Here is a 14,568-nt window from a genome sequence, read left to right on the forward strand (position 1 = left end):
CTTTTTTTAGTAGTATGTTAGATTGCTGTATTATAATTAAAACCCATATTAGGATGTGAGGTTAGCATATGTGGAAAAATTCAATTATCCTTCTGGGAACTTTATAATGACTGTATCTAAGCAATATTAATGCAAATATTGCTTAGGTTTGTGCTAGCCGTAAAGAGAAAAACTCACAGTCACAGCATAAAGAAAGTATGAGGCTTTATGCATTAGGACATAATGAGAAAATCATCAACTTTTAGCAGGTCTCAAAATTAGGTAAATACAACCTCAGATGAACAACAATACATGATATGTACTGGGCCATAGCAACACATCCTGTTGTGTCAATGTGCTGACACAACAACAGCACGTCGTTATTTATTTGACAGAAATTGAACCAAAATACAGAAACAGTGAGTGAAAGTCCCCCCTTACTGCTTCCATAAGAATTAAGAGAGTAAGTAGAAGCCAGATGCTGCTAATCAAATGCACTTGATTAGATCATTACATCAGTGACTGTGAGCACCTCTGTAAAAGCAAAGCAGACAGTTTGGCAGTTTGTTGGTCTAGGGTTTTTAGATGTGGAAGACACGAAGAACGACACGAGCGGTGTTCCTAAAGAAGCCAATAGAAAAAGCCATCAATCTCTGAAGGATTATAAGGCCAGCTCCAAACTATTTGAAGTCCATCTTTATAGAGCTGAAAAGATTATTCACAGATGATTGCCAGTGTTTCCAGAAGTGGAAATCCCAGGAAATTCACCACAAGGGCAGACTGTTGACACAATTAAAACACACACACAAAACAAAAACAAGATCCATGTCTGTCAGCTTCAGTTAGTGCTTAACATTTAACATGCTATTAGAATAATACTGAACAAATATGGCTTATTTTCATGCAGCCATGCTGTTCTCTCTAACAAGGACAGCATGGCTGCATGACTTAGATTTGTAAAGTTAGATTTGTAAAGTTAGATTTGTAAAGTTGCATTTGACCTCTTTTTACCAAAATATTCTTAAGTCAAATGTGAGACTATCTATACAACAGCTAGTGCTTTGGCCAAATTGGACCATGCAACAGGACAGTGATCCCAACCAGAGCAGCAATCTGCAACAGAATTACTGAAAAACAAATGAATCAGCGTGGTGCAGTGGCCCAGTCAAAGTCCATATCTCAATCCAACTTGGACCTTAAATAGAAGCCTCAATGTAGCAACGTTGTAAAAAAGAGTTAGCTAAAAGTCATACAGGAATCTATTACTTCAAGTCATTGATGCTAAAGTTGCACTGCCCAATTAACCATGGGGTGTACTTAGTTTTTCACACACTGCTTCTGGCTTAGTTTTTGTCAAATAAATAATTCCATGGTGTCATGTGCTGTTGCTCATTTCTGGTTGTATTGACTTAATTGTAAGACCCGGTAAGGACTAGATATTTTTTATTATGCCCTGATACATAAAAGCTTAGAACTAACAGACGGTGTACTTTCTTTTTTTTTTACCATGACCAGTGTTAGGAAGGTTACTTTCAAAATGTATTCCACTACAGATTACAGAATACATGCCGCAAAATGTATTACGTTACTCAATGACAGTAACGTATTCTGAATACATAATATATTATCAAGCTTTTTATAAAATACATAATAATAATAATGGATTGCATTTATATAGTGCTTTTCTAGACACTCAAAGCACTTTACAATTCCACTATTCATTCACTCTCACACTCTCAAATCTTAATATAAAATGAGTAACAGTAGGGTGGAGATTGAGTAAGGCTGCACTTTTTATAGCGATCTCGTATAGAAAACTATTCCGCGCTTTTATAAATGGCTCTGAACCGTAGTAAAGGGAAGTCTGGCTAATATGTCGGGTTCCGTGTCGTGCTCATAACCAAGCTCATAAACTAGCATTACTTTGTTGTCTGGGTTAACTTTGCTAGTGAGAGACAGAGAGAGGCATTGAAAGGCCGCTCCAACAGAACTTATTGTTTCGGGGAGAACTCGAACACAGTGCAGTCGAGACTTAATAGCTTACTTACAACTGGGCTATGCACAGGGCTATGCCTGTCACACCCTGCCTATTAAATTAAAAAAATTTAATAATTATTTGAACAATAATTTTAAAAAATATTTTGTCACATCATTATGCGGGCTGAAAGTAGAGGTGACATGGACCGCAAGATTGAGACACAGCCTCTTAATGCATGCTTTCTTTGGGTTTCCACCAGTGTGGAATTACCAAAAATTCCACGCCTAACATATGAAACAGGAAAAACTGCCATGTAATCCATTTATTTCAACAAAGTACTGTATTCTGAATACCACCTTTTTAAATGGTAACGGAATACAGTTACTCATGTTTTGTATTTTAAATACGTAACGCCGGTACATTTATGCCGTTACTCCCTAACACTGACCGTGACTGTATCTTAATGGTAAGGCTCTGTTAAAAAAAGATTACAAAGACAGTTACAATTATTAAATTATGTAAATAAAGAATAACATATTGAATTTTAGGTTTAGGAATTGAGTCATTTAACTTTTGAGCATTTAAGCATTGCAGAAGGAATAGAGTGTCGAACATAAAGGGTTTGCCAACCTTTAGCTACAGTTCAACACCAACAAACACAGCAATGTTAAATGCATTACTTCAGAATCAGAATCAGAATCGTGTTTATTGGCCAAGTATATGTGCAGACACATACAGGGAATTTGGTTCCGGTAGATGGTGGCTCTCAAGCACAGCAATGTAAATCACACACACACACACACACACACACACACACACACACACACACACACACACACACACACACACACACACACACACACACACACACACACACACGTGTCTATATATACACATTACACATACATACACAAAGCTATGTAAACCAACTATAAATAACAAATCTAACTTATATACATAAAATACAGAAATGAATGAGGTGGAATGAATACTACAAAATGTACATAAGCTGCAGTTGCAGTCTGGCAGTGGGAGCAGTGTGACAGGTCAACTGTTAAGAAGGGAGATGGCGAGGGGAAAGAAACTGTTCCTGTGTCGGGTGGTCCTGCAGGCTTCTGTACCGTCTGCCAGAGGGCAGCAGATCAAAAAGTCTGTGTGCAGGGTGTGAGGGGTCTGTGATGATTTTCCCTGCCCGTTTCCTGGTTCTTGAGAGGTACAGATCCTGGATGGAGGGCAGGGGGGTGCCGCTGATCCTTTCTGCTGCCCTTACAGTCCGCTGCAGTCTGCTCCTGTCCTGTTTAGTGGCTGCTCCATACCAGACTGTGATGGAGGAGCACAGGACAGACTCAATGACCGCAGTGTAGAACTGGATCAGCAGCTCCTGTGGAAGACTGTACTTCCCCAGTTGTCTCAGGAAGTACATCCTCTGCTGGGTCTTTTTGAGGATGGAGTTGATGTTGGTCTCCCACTTCAGGTCCTGGGAGATGGTTGTACCCAGGAACTTGAAGGTCTTCACAGTTGACACAGGGCTGTCTGATATGGTCAGGGGGAGCAGAGTTGAGGGATGTCTCCTGAAGTCCACTGTCATCTCTACAGTCTTAAGAGTGTTCAGCTCCAGATTGTGCTGACTGCACCAGAGTACCAGCCGCTCAACTTCTTGCCGGTATGCAGACTCATCACCATCTTGAATGAGGCCAATGACAGTGGTGTCATCTGCAAACTTTAGGAGTTTGACAGCCGAGTTCTTGGAGGTGCAGTCGTTAGTGTAGAGGGAGAACAGTAGTGGTGAGAGGACACATCCTTGAGGGGCACCAATACTACTTGCATTCAACATTGCTTCAAGCAGTTTCTTCTATCTTTTGCTCTCCTACATCCAGTCATGTTTCTGATCTGCAGCTATTTAGCTCTGTTGTGATATGTTCCACAAGGTTTTCTCCCTGAAAAAATAGAATGTATGTTTCAATATGCTACATGTTGTCTGTTTACCATTTTCAACCAAATATTTCTCTTTGTCCCATCCCACTCCAACACTACCTTCTTTTATGATCTTTGTCTTCATCCTTTTTCTCTGCCCACACACTCTCTTTTTCTGTTCCATTTCCCTTTCACTTCTCCTTCTACTCTGTCTCCTATTTTTTTTCCTCACAGTGACAGGAAAGCCCTTTTTCATTGTGTCTAGTTTATCCCACCGCTGGCTGTTTGGCTGGGAGGGATGTCGATTCTATGGCTGGGCAGGCTTCTTCTTTGGATGTGGGAGCCTCATCACAATGACTGTGGTCAGCCTGGACCGGTATCTCAAGATTTGCCATCTCCGATATGGTGCGTAACTAACAACTCAGCAAATTTTCATAAACATCAGATGTTCATATACACTTACATACTTTAAAGGGAACCAAAGTATTTTGCCAGTATCTCAGAATTAAAAATACCCTGACTGGGAGAGCAACATGGGGTTAGTATCTTGCCCAAGGATATTTGGCATGCAGACTAGGGGTAAGCCAGGAATCGAACCACCAAGCTTCCGAGCAGTGGGTGACCTGCTCTGCCGCCTGAGCTACAGCCACCCCTGTAAACATACAAAAAGACGTACAAAAAAAAAAATGAACAGAAAATGAGTGGCTGTTGCTTGAATCTTATTCGACAGATTTTACCTAACCAAACAAAAGCAGATGCAACCACCAGGTACTTACTTAATTTTCCAGTATGCTTATAAATTCACCAGTATGCTTATAAATTCACCACATAACAAGACATCCATCCTTTTTTCTCCGTTTTATCTCTGTAATTTTTTTTTAGAATTGATCTTTTTCTCATACTGAGGCTGCTGGCTTGTGACTAGCTCTGAGCTTTAGCCTCTTAAAATGTAAATTTTTAGATGGTTGAGGTAATATAAGTTTCTGATTAGGTTTATTGTTGAATGTGTTTATGATGGACCCCCTGCAAATAACTGTAATAAATGCTTTCAGTCACAGTTACAATGCTAATTTCATTTAACATGTACAGATGTTGCAAACCTGGAATATGTACAGTGGTCCCTCGCTATAACACGGTTCACCTTTCGCGGCCTCGTTGTTTCGCAGATTTTTTTTGTGCAATTATGCATGTTGTTTTTGTTTGTTTGTTTTACAGCGCATGGTGTTCTGGGTACTGATTGGCTGTAGACCATTGTCAATCAATCTCGTGCTGTGTCTCCTGTACAGTACAGAATGTGTTCAGCTTGTCAAATTTACATAAATATTTTGATCGCTAGCAGTGTGTTTCTGAAGTGCTGTACTGTATGTTTGTAAGTTTTATGTCCAACAAACACAACGTCAACGAAACGTTTTTCACCGTCAAAGGCACCTGGGGTGAAAAGTGTGAACATTTCCATGCCTGTCTGAGAAAAGTGTATAAAGTGTGTAGTGAGGAATTTTACAGCCTTAAAACATCTATAATAATTGTAAAAAAATGGCTCTACTTCGCGGATTTCACTTGTCGCGGGTTATTTTTTAGAACGTAACTCCTGTGATAAACAAGGGACCACTGAATTTGTTGATTTTCATGTAAAAAAGATATGAATAGGTCTGCAGTCTAGATCCAAACCTGTGACTATAACTACGTATTTAAATGATCACAATTTAATAAAAGGAGTTATTCCTGAATCACTGGCCATTTCTTGACAAGGTTTAGATTTACCTTCACATGAGTTATAGGCCATAAATGATGCTCTAACAAAACATCTGTAAGCCTGTATTGCACAAATATCTAGGTTCATGATCTACTGTAAGTGCTCCCGTTACTTTTTAATTTCCATTCAGTTCCCACACCATTATAGTGTACATTACTATAATGGTGTGGGAACCCCCCATCATAAACATCAGATTAAGGGGGGCTCCCCATCATCTGATCCCTGCAGTGTTTTGTGAAACAAAACAGTGCAGCACTCCACTGCACTGTTTTGTGAAGGGATGGGGCTTTTAGCCTCCAGAGTATAGTATTTGTTATTAGCCTATAACCACAGCTAAGCCGTTATAACACTGTATTGTAATTCTTTTAAATTAAATTCCTTTTCAGTCATTCATAGTCAAACACAATAATACAAATGTGTAAGATCCCAGAATTAAAATATTCCACTACAGTAGTTTAATACTTTTTTTTTGTTTACTGATGTCAACAACATACCTTTTGATGTGAAGAGTCATTGACTACAGATGATTATTTTTTTTAATACTCAGTATTTTTCTAGGAATTTTTGTAAGTCTCTTACTACATCTAATGCTCTGAATCCTTTTCACTTGTGGCATAGAAAATTAGTCTGGCAGTCAAAATGTACCATTTAACCAACATTAGTCTTGGGGTTTCTTTCTCCAATCCTAGGTGCATGGCTAAAACGCCACCACGCGTTCCTGTGCCTGGCCTTTGTATGGGTGTATGCAGCCTTCTGGGCCACAATGCCCCTGGTGGGCTGGGGAAATTATGCTCCAGAGCCCTTTGGGACCTCTTGTACCCTGGACTGGTGGTTGGCTCAAGCCTCAGTGTCTGGCCAGAGCTTCGTCATGGCCATTTTGTTCTTCTGTCTTATACTCCCTGCAGGGATGATTGTCTTCTCTTATGTTATGATCATCTTCAAGGTCAAGTCATCTGCTAAAGAAATTTCACATTATGATGCACGCATCAAAAACAGCCACACCCTTGAGATGAAACTCACAAAGGTAGGTCCAACATTAGTGATCATGGAAGTGGAACAAAGAGCAAAGATTTTTGAGTGCTACTCAGTCCAAATTTATGATCAGAATATAATTTTGTGTCCAGGTGGCAATGGTGATCTGCACAGGCTTCTTGATAGCCTGGATCCCTTATGCAGTGGTGTCAGTGGTGTCAGCATTTGGTGAGCCAGACTCAGTGCCCATCCCTGTGTCTGTTGTTCCTACGTTGCTGGCCAAATCCTCCGCAATGTACAATCCCATTATCTACCAGCTTGTGGACCTGAAAATCTCAGCCTCCTGTTTTAAGGTTATGAAGAAACAAAGGCATTTTAGAAAGTCAAGGTAAAACTAGCCTTTATACATACATAAAGACATTTTCTGAAATGTTTTAGCAGTGGGAAAATTTTTCCTTGATGCTTTCTGCTAGAAAACAATCTTTAGCCCAGAACAGATCATGGTTATAGGATTTCACCCTTTCAAAAACCTCTTTTGGAGTCGAACAAAGCCTTGGCAATCAGGATTCAAAGAAAATAATCTGTGCTCAAAACTATTTCCAGAAAAGTGTTTAGCACAAAATATAGGATTAATGCTGAGGCCTTGAGATTAGTCAGCAACCCTCTGGCAACCTCCGGTCACTGGGAGAGAATGTGTATTCATTGACTGGGAGAAATCCCAGATCCCAAATCAAAGAGTATGGTGCACCTGAAATCTCCTTGCAATTGCTTTGGTGACTAGCGGATTGCTGTCAATGATAGTTTGCATGGCACATACCAGCCTGTCTGCCATGCCATGCCAGCCTGTCTGTCTGTAAAACTTAGTAACTAATCAGCAAGCAGCAGCAAGAAACTTGGAAATATGTGATGAAAACTGGAAACAAAAGACCATGAAGACCATTTACCATGAAAGTCAATGTTGGACCTTATGAAATTTGTTGGTTACAGCGGTAAGGGTACAAGCAACTATGGGCAACCTCAGCAACCTACTACTAGTGATCAAAACAATCACAGGGAGATTTTTGCAATGTATTCTGTTTTTGACCAGTTTCACGTAGTGACAGTATGGAACCGCCCCCAGTCACCTGCCAGCTGGCCACATCTGGAATATTAGATTTTTCCCTAGTAATCAGTGCTTATTAGAGGGCCAGTGACTGGTTTCTAGGCCTGAGTGACTAGGTCATAGCAATCTATTTCACAGCACTACACAGAAAAGCAACCTTTAGCAACAACTTACAGTTGGTCAGGGAATACTCATTTTTCTCTTGTGACCTGTGGTTTCTAGGTGGTCTGGTTGCCCACTGACCTCTAGGTTTGTGTGATTGGGGCCTTAGGTTTTGGAGCAACCTCTATAAGGTTAGGAATGAGTTTTATTTTAGCCACATGCTAAATAGGTACATTTCATAAAGTAGAGACGCAAGCCTTTAGGGATTGCGTCAGGAAGGGCATCTGGTGTAAAAAATCAGATCATATATGTGGAACTACCTGTTTAGCTGCCCCCCTTATGTACTTGGGGGCAGCTAAAAGAAGCTAGTTAAACTTTCAGATAATATCCCAAATCTTTTGATTATAGTTTTTATTGTTGAAACCTTTTGCATTTGGGTGTTTCAAATTGACAGAAAAGTGGACATTAACCAAACCGAAGCCAACCCTACTGGTAAACAATGACCTTAGATAGTTTAAAAGTTTTATACTTAAAGGTTTGCTTCCCAATTTTTATTTTTTGCTTGTATATTGGTGAGCTTTTTTGGTCTGACTATTCTATCATATGTTCACATCTCTGCAGGTTCTATGCCATCTCTGGCTCATTAAAAGAAACACCACCAGCCAAAGAGGTCCACATTGAAGTGTGAGACAAATGTGAAGCTACATGACTTCTTTTTACCGCTTGTATTTTGGACAGTTGGACTTGTTCCCTGTCCTATGTGCTCTACCAATCACTCTCGACATTTTCTGTCACATTATGGACTGCATACATTTGTTCCCAAGTATCACAGCTTGGTTTTGCACCCACACCGGATATCCATGTAACCCTCAGCTCCCAACTTCTTACTTGGAAAACATCTTTCCTATGTGGTGTTCTTCCCATGTGGTCACTTGAATGGTGTTGTTTTACATTGGCAGTGTGCATGTGATAAACCCACTCTTTCAGCTCCCCCCCCCCCATTATTACAGACACATTGTTTGTCAATGTTATTAGCAAACAATGCACATCTTACTGACTTACCAGCATTTTTGCTACCAGCTCTTCGCCACTGTCAACCCAAAACATAAGATATACCTTTTTTGGTGGAGAAAAAAAAGGTAAAACTATTACAAATATTTCAAAGGTTTAATTTAAGCATATTTCAAATGCTCAACTGCAATTTAACACTGCAACAACCTTAGCACATGTAAGTCATGTGCCAGTGTGGCCTCAAGCTCAAAGTATCTTTACTGTTGTCCTTCGTACTCTTACACGTGTGGCTTCTATACTGTAAATATATATCAAAAGCAAAAGGTACTGGATCACCTTACTTTCTATGTTTTCTTCAGCTTTTTACTACACAGAACCGGTTATGTCACTTTGATTCATAAAAGTAGTTAAACTAACATTGTTACTTTTAAAACAAAGCCAATTTATCTAATTGTAGTGAATTTTTGCAGAAACCAATCATTTAAAGTGACAACACCTAAAGTTTTTTTAGTTCTATTTTTCAATATTGTGGTAATGGGCACAGAAATAATAATAGTTAAATCAGGGACCATTTTTATTGTGTTCATTGTTGGGTGTCTTTTTTGCTAATGCAAGAAATAACAGGATTCATTAAAGAGTAATGCTGAGAATCAGATTTTAAAAAAAATCTTGTACATGTGTAATAAGTATGAAATTATAGCTCAGAGGCAATGAGCTTTATCTTAGCAGAACAACAAGTAACACTACTACTACTTGTTTAATCCAGGTACCAGTTCATAAGTCAAAGGTGATAAATTATTGTTTCTTGGGTAGTTGTGTACTAAAACCAATTGTAACATTTGTTAAAGATGTAGTTTGAGATTTCAATTAGTCAGCTTTTGATTTCTCTGTAGACTAGATTTTCAACTTTTAGACTTTTCATCTAGCCTTTTCTCCTTGACTGCATTTTTTGTACATTTGTGTTAAGCTAATTTTGTTTCTCAATTGTAGCTTCATACTTATAGATAAACGAGAGTGACATCTCTCAGTTGACTGAGAAGACGTCTAATTTAAGCATCGTGTGAGACAGTGCTATTGCTGGCAGTTAATTGGCTAGCTAGCAATTGCTTGCTTGCCATTGCTACTTATATGCTAATAGAATTGCATCCAAGCATTGGGAAGTCATTTATATCTAACTCTGTGAGTTCTAAGTCATTATCAGTGATGACCTTAGTCATGCTTGTGTATTCCTTCCCTTAGCATAGCCAAATACCTACCCAAAGAGATATAAACATGGTACCATGAATCTCCCATTAGGCCCCAGAGGGTGAAAAACTGTCTATGCGTTTTTCAAAAATTATGACTAGAAGCATGTTGCTATCAGCAATCTTCTCAACTTGGGTGTATTTGGTTTATTATTTTATGTTTCTGCACATACTTGAGGTCTCTCATTTATGAAAATGTTTATGGAATTTATGTTTAAAGGTCACATGTATGTTTCAGGATGGAATATAACCAATGGTTAGAAATGTGCTTTACTTGTTTTAGCATTAATAGCTTACACAGCTTAACTCCACAATAGCTACTTTGTTATGGGTGAAGAAATGAGACTGAAATGGTCGATTCTCCACTGGCAAACACAGGATCTCTTTGATGCTCTGAACATTCAACGGCAGAGTCACCTGGAAATGAAATAGATCGAGTGGGTGGAATCAGATCTGCTTGCATCATTAGAGTAAATCAAATTTCACTGTGCTGGCAAACAAAGATGGAGACAAAGTGGTTGATCGATTGATAATATGAGTCTTACACCTGATGAAAGTCCTCATAATGAAGTGTTAATTATCTTTTGAGATGGGCTGAGGTATCATTTCTGATTAAATAAATCTAATAATTATGATAAATAGATTACTAATTCGCAGATTGTTGCTAAAGTCTTGCATGTCAGGCATACTTGAAGTCTGTATCTTCATATTTTGACATATTTTAACATTTGTTAATTTTTTAGAATGAAGATTATAGTTATGACTAATGACCTTTACATTTTTTGCGTTAAAAAAGTACTATAGCAGTTAGGGCTGGGCCATATTACGGGGAGTGCAGAATTATTAGGCAAGTTGTATTTTTGAGGAATAATTTTATTATTGAACAACAACCATGTTTTCAATGAACCCAAAAAACTCATTAATATCAAAGCTGAATGTTTTTGGAAGTAGTTTTTAGTTTGTTTTTACTTTTAGCTATTTTAGGGGGATATCTGTGTGTGCAGGTGACTATTACTGTGCATAATTATTAGGCAACTCAACAAAAAACAAATATATACCCATTTCAATTATTTATTTTTACCAGTGAAACCAATATAACATCTCCACATTCACAAATATACATTTCTGACATTCAAAAACAAAACAAAAACAAATCAGCGACCAATATAGCCACCTTTCTTTGCAAGGACACTCAAAAGCCTGCCATCCATGGATTCTGTCAGTGTTTTTGTTAGATTTGTATTGTTGATTGTCATTTATGCTTAGAAATATTTACTTATATATGCTTAGAGTTTTGTAATTAGTTGTAGATTGGTAGAGGTTTTGATCCTTGATAGTCTGCAAACTTTGTGTGTATTAGACAGCACTTTGGGAGCATGAGAGGTCATACCGTGTCTTATTATTTTATGGTAGGATTAACGTAGTTGCGTCTGTTCTAGTCTAAGTGCTCTTTGTTTAGATGAACTGCAGGACTTCCTCACCGTGTTATCTAGGATGAACCATCTAGGGTGAGGGGGAGGCTACCCTCTTCCTGACCAAGGATGTTTGACCCTTTGATCAGCAGTCCACACACACACACACACACACACACACACACACACACACACACACACACACACACACACACACACACACACACACACACACAGTATTCTTTGTTCACATGTATACCTATGTAAGATGTTATATGTTAATGACCCTATGCATATTCATGTAACCACAATAAAAGGAGTGCTGTGGGGAAACCTGGCTGAGAGTCTGACAGTGGTCAAGTGGTGGAACGACGCTTGGCTCCAGCCAGGTCTCCCTCATGCATGAGTAACCAGAGAACTTTGGTGCCTTGAGTCTTGCTTTTGCTGCGTAGCAGATTGTCCTTAACGTTCCAGCGAATAGGTTTATGCTACAAACCTAACAGTTTTGATCTGTTCACCATCAACATTGCGTGCAGCAGCAACCACAGCCTCCCAGACACTGTTCAGAGAGGTGTACTGTTTTCCCTCCTTGTAAATTTGATGATGGACCACAGGTTCTTAATGGGGTTCAGATCAGGTGAAAAAGGAGGCCATGTCATTAGTTTTTCTTCTTTTATACCCTTTCTTGCCAGGCACGCTGTGGAGTACTTGGACGCGTGTGATGGAGCATTGTCCTGTATGAAAATCATGTTTTTCTTGAAGGATGCAGACTTCTTCCTGTACCACTGCTTGAAGAAGGTGTCTTCCAGAAACTGGCAGTAGGACTGGGAGTTGAGCTTGACTCCATCCTCAACCCGAAAAGGCCTCACAAGCTCATCTTTGATGATACCAGCCCAAACCAGTACTCCACCTCCACCTTGCTGGCGTCTGAGTCGGACTGGAGCTCTCTGCCCTTTACCAATCCAGCCACGGGCCCATCCATCTGGCCCATCAAGACTCACTCTCATTTCATCAGTCCATAAAACCTTAGAAAAATCAGTCTTGAGATATTTCTTGGCCCAGTCTTGACGTTTCAGCTTGTGTGTCTTGTTCAGTGGTGGTCGTCTTTCAGCCTTTCTTACCTTGGCCATGTCTCTGAGTATTGCACACCTTGTGCTTTTGGGCACTCCAGTGATGTTGCAGCTCTGAAATATGGCCAAACTGGTGGCAAGTGGCATCTTGGCAGCTGCACGCTTGACTTTTCTCAGTTCATGGGCAGTTATTTTGCGCCTTGGTTTTTCCACACGCTTCTTGCGACCCTGTTGACTATTTTGAATGAAACGCTTGATTGTTCGATGATCACGCTTCAGAAGCTTTGCAATTTTGAGACTGCTGCATCCCTCTGCAAGATATCTCACTATTTTTGACTTTTCCGAGCCTGTCAAGTCCTTCTTTTGACCCATTTTGCCAAAGGAAAGGAAGTTGCCTAATAATTATGCACACCTGATATAGGGTGTTGATGTCATTAGACCACACCCCTTCTCATTACAGAGATGCACATCACCTAATATGCTTAATTGGTAGTAGGCTTTCGAGCCTATACAGCTTGGAGTAAGACAATATGCATGAAGAGGATGATGTGGACAAAATACTCATTTGCCTAATAATTCTGCACCCCCTGTATTTGACCCTTTTGTTTCACAATGTTCAGTCCAATGTTGTGCTCAACAAAAACACGCCAGTGTCAATCACAGTTAGCTTCTCTACAAGTCATCTAAATATGGCACATGTAGAGCTAGAAAGCTGAAAGCCAATAAATGAGGTTTACCACTCACAGAATGTACCTATTTTATTACTTATTTTCTTTTTAATCAAGTCTTTATAACTAGACCATTTTTAAGTTCAGAACACAGAGAAAACTAGTATAATTAAGCCAGTCGGCAACAATTTTACAGTTTGAGCAACCCAATCCGGTCAAATCCAATCAAGGCGTTCTTTTATACGATTGGATGTAGGGGACTGCATTGTATTTTTGTATTTTAATGTATTTTTATATTGTGCATAACCAGCTGCACTTTACAATATATATTCTTGATAAAATCTTCACAGAGGTATTCAAAACGTGGTGTATATTGCAGGCTGTTGTATTAGATTACCTTTGGTTCTCCTTTGTTCTCAGTTTCCTTGGTAGGTTTTTAGCTCCCTACCTGCATCTATAAATGCTTGTTGACGTATTTATGAATTATTTGACTTATAGTGTACATATTACATTGGCTTAAATTTATTTAAATACTTTTGAGAGAACTGTTCTATTTCTTCATTCCTCTTTTTGTTTTTGAAAAGATGTTGTGATTTCAGTTGTGTCTGCATGGGTGAGTTTTCTTTAAGAGTCAGGAATGATCCAGCTGATGATTATGCACAGAGAAAAATTCGAACACAGGTTGTCATCTGGTTGCCCCTCAGTTCATGTGTAAAATCTTTCGCATCCATTACGAAGTTTGCAAATGAATTATTTGAAATCCTGAATGCCTGGCCTGTCGGATAATGATGACTGTATTGGTGTCTTGTTTGGCTTAGAGATAAATCTCAGGTATTGGCTGTTAGTTGTTTTAGTGTTTTGCTAGACTTTTCAGAATGAGGTCAAAATGTGTAAATTGTATTGCAGAAAGAACAGGGAATTTGAAACGTTTGAATGTTTGTAATGCAGTTTATTGGCACACAGTAAAATATAGATGTAATGTGGTTTTGAGCAAGTAACAGAACTAAAACTACATTAAAAAGTCAAAACAACATTAAATCAATTGATAAAGATGAAAAACGGTTATCAGTATTACTACTACTAATAATAATGATAATACCAGAGCAAAATATTTAGAAATTGAGATATTTTTGGCAGTAATGAGACACCATACATAAGGCACATGTGGTTATTTTGTTTGTGTGGTTTGACTACCTTCAAAACTCTACAGTGGGAAAGATTACCTTTATCTTATGCCAATGTCAGTAGAATTTGTAGGTTTACTATATTCATTTTTAGTCTAACTTAAATTTAAAAGCCCAACTTAAATTATTTTTATTTATTTTATTTTTCTGTCTCAAATTGTGATTCTAATGATTCATTT

The 14,568-nt window shown here is 38.8% G+C and overlaps 1 protein-coding gene across 1 annotated transcript; it reads left to right on the forward strand.

Moving 5' to 3' along the window:
- The first annotated feature begins 4,111 nt into the window (after positions 1 to 4,111).
- opn5 (opsin 5) lies at positions 4,112 to 8,792 on the forward strand. The gene is made up of 4 exons (XM_085432842.1): positions 4,112 to 4,276; positions 6,314 to 6,648; positions 6,749 to 6,984; positions 8,422 to 8,792. Exons 1-4 carry the CDS (start codon positions 4,225 to 4,227, stop codon positions 8,486 to 8,488), a joined length of 690 nt encoding a protein of 229 aa, XP_085288968.1. The 5' UTR covers positions 4,112 to 4,224; the 3' UTR covers positions 8,489 to 8,792.
- Positions 8,793 to 14,568: the final 5,776 nt, after the last annotated feature.

This window comes from Copadichromis virginalis, linkage group LG15, assembly GCF_057382275.1.
Source record: "Copadichromis virginalis isolate Kocher_CV1m ecotype Utaka linkage group LG15, C_Virginalis_male_GT1.1, whole genome shotgun sequence".
NCBI classification, from domain to species: domain Eukaryota; kingdom Metazoa; phylum Chordata; class Actinopteri; order Cichliformes; family Cichlidae; genus Copadichromis; species Copadichromis virginalis.

Coding starts and splice junctions, on each gene's coding strand:
- opn5 (XM_085432842.1), top strand. CDS start 4,225: ATGACTGTGGTCAGCCTGGACCGGTATCTCAAGATTTGCCATCTCCGA. Junction 4,277..6,313: donor GATTTGCCATCTCCGATATG/GTGCGTAACTAA, acceptor CTCCAATCCTAG/GTGCATGGCTAAAACGCCAC. Junction 6,985..8,421: donor AGGCATTTTAGAAAGTCAAG/GTAAAACTAGCC, acceptor ACATCTCTGCAG/GTTCTATGCCATCTCTGGCT.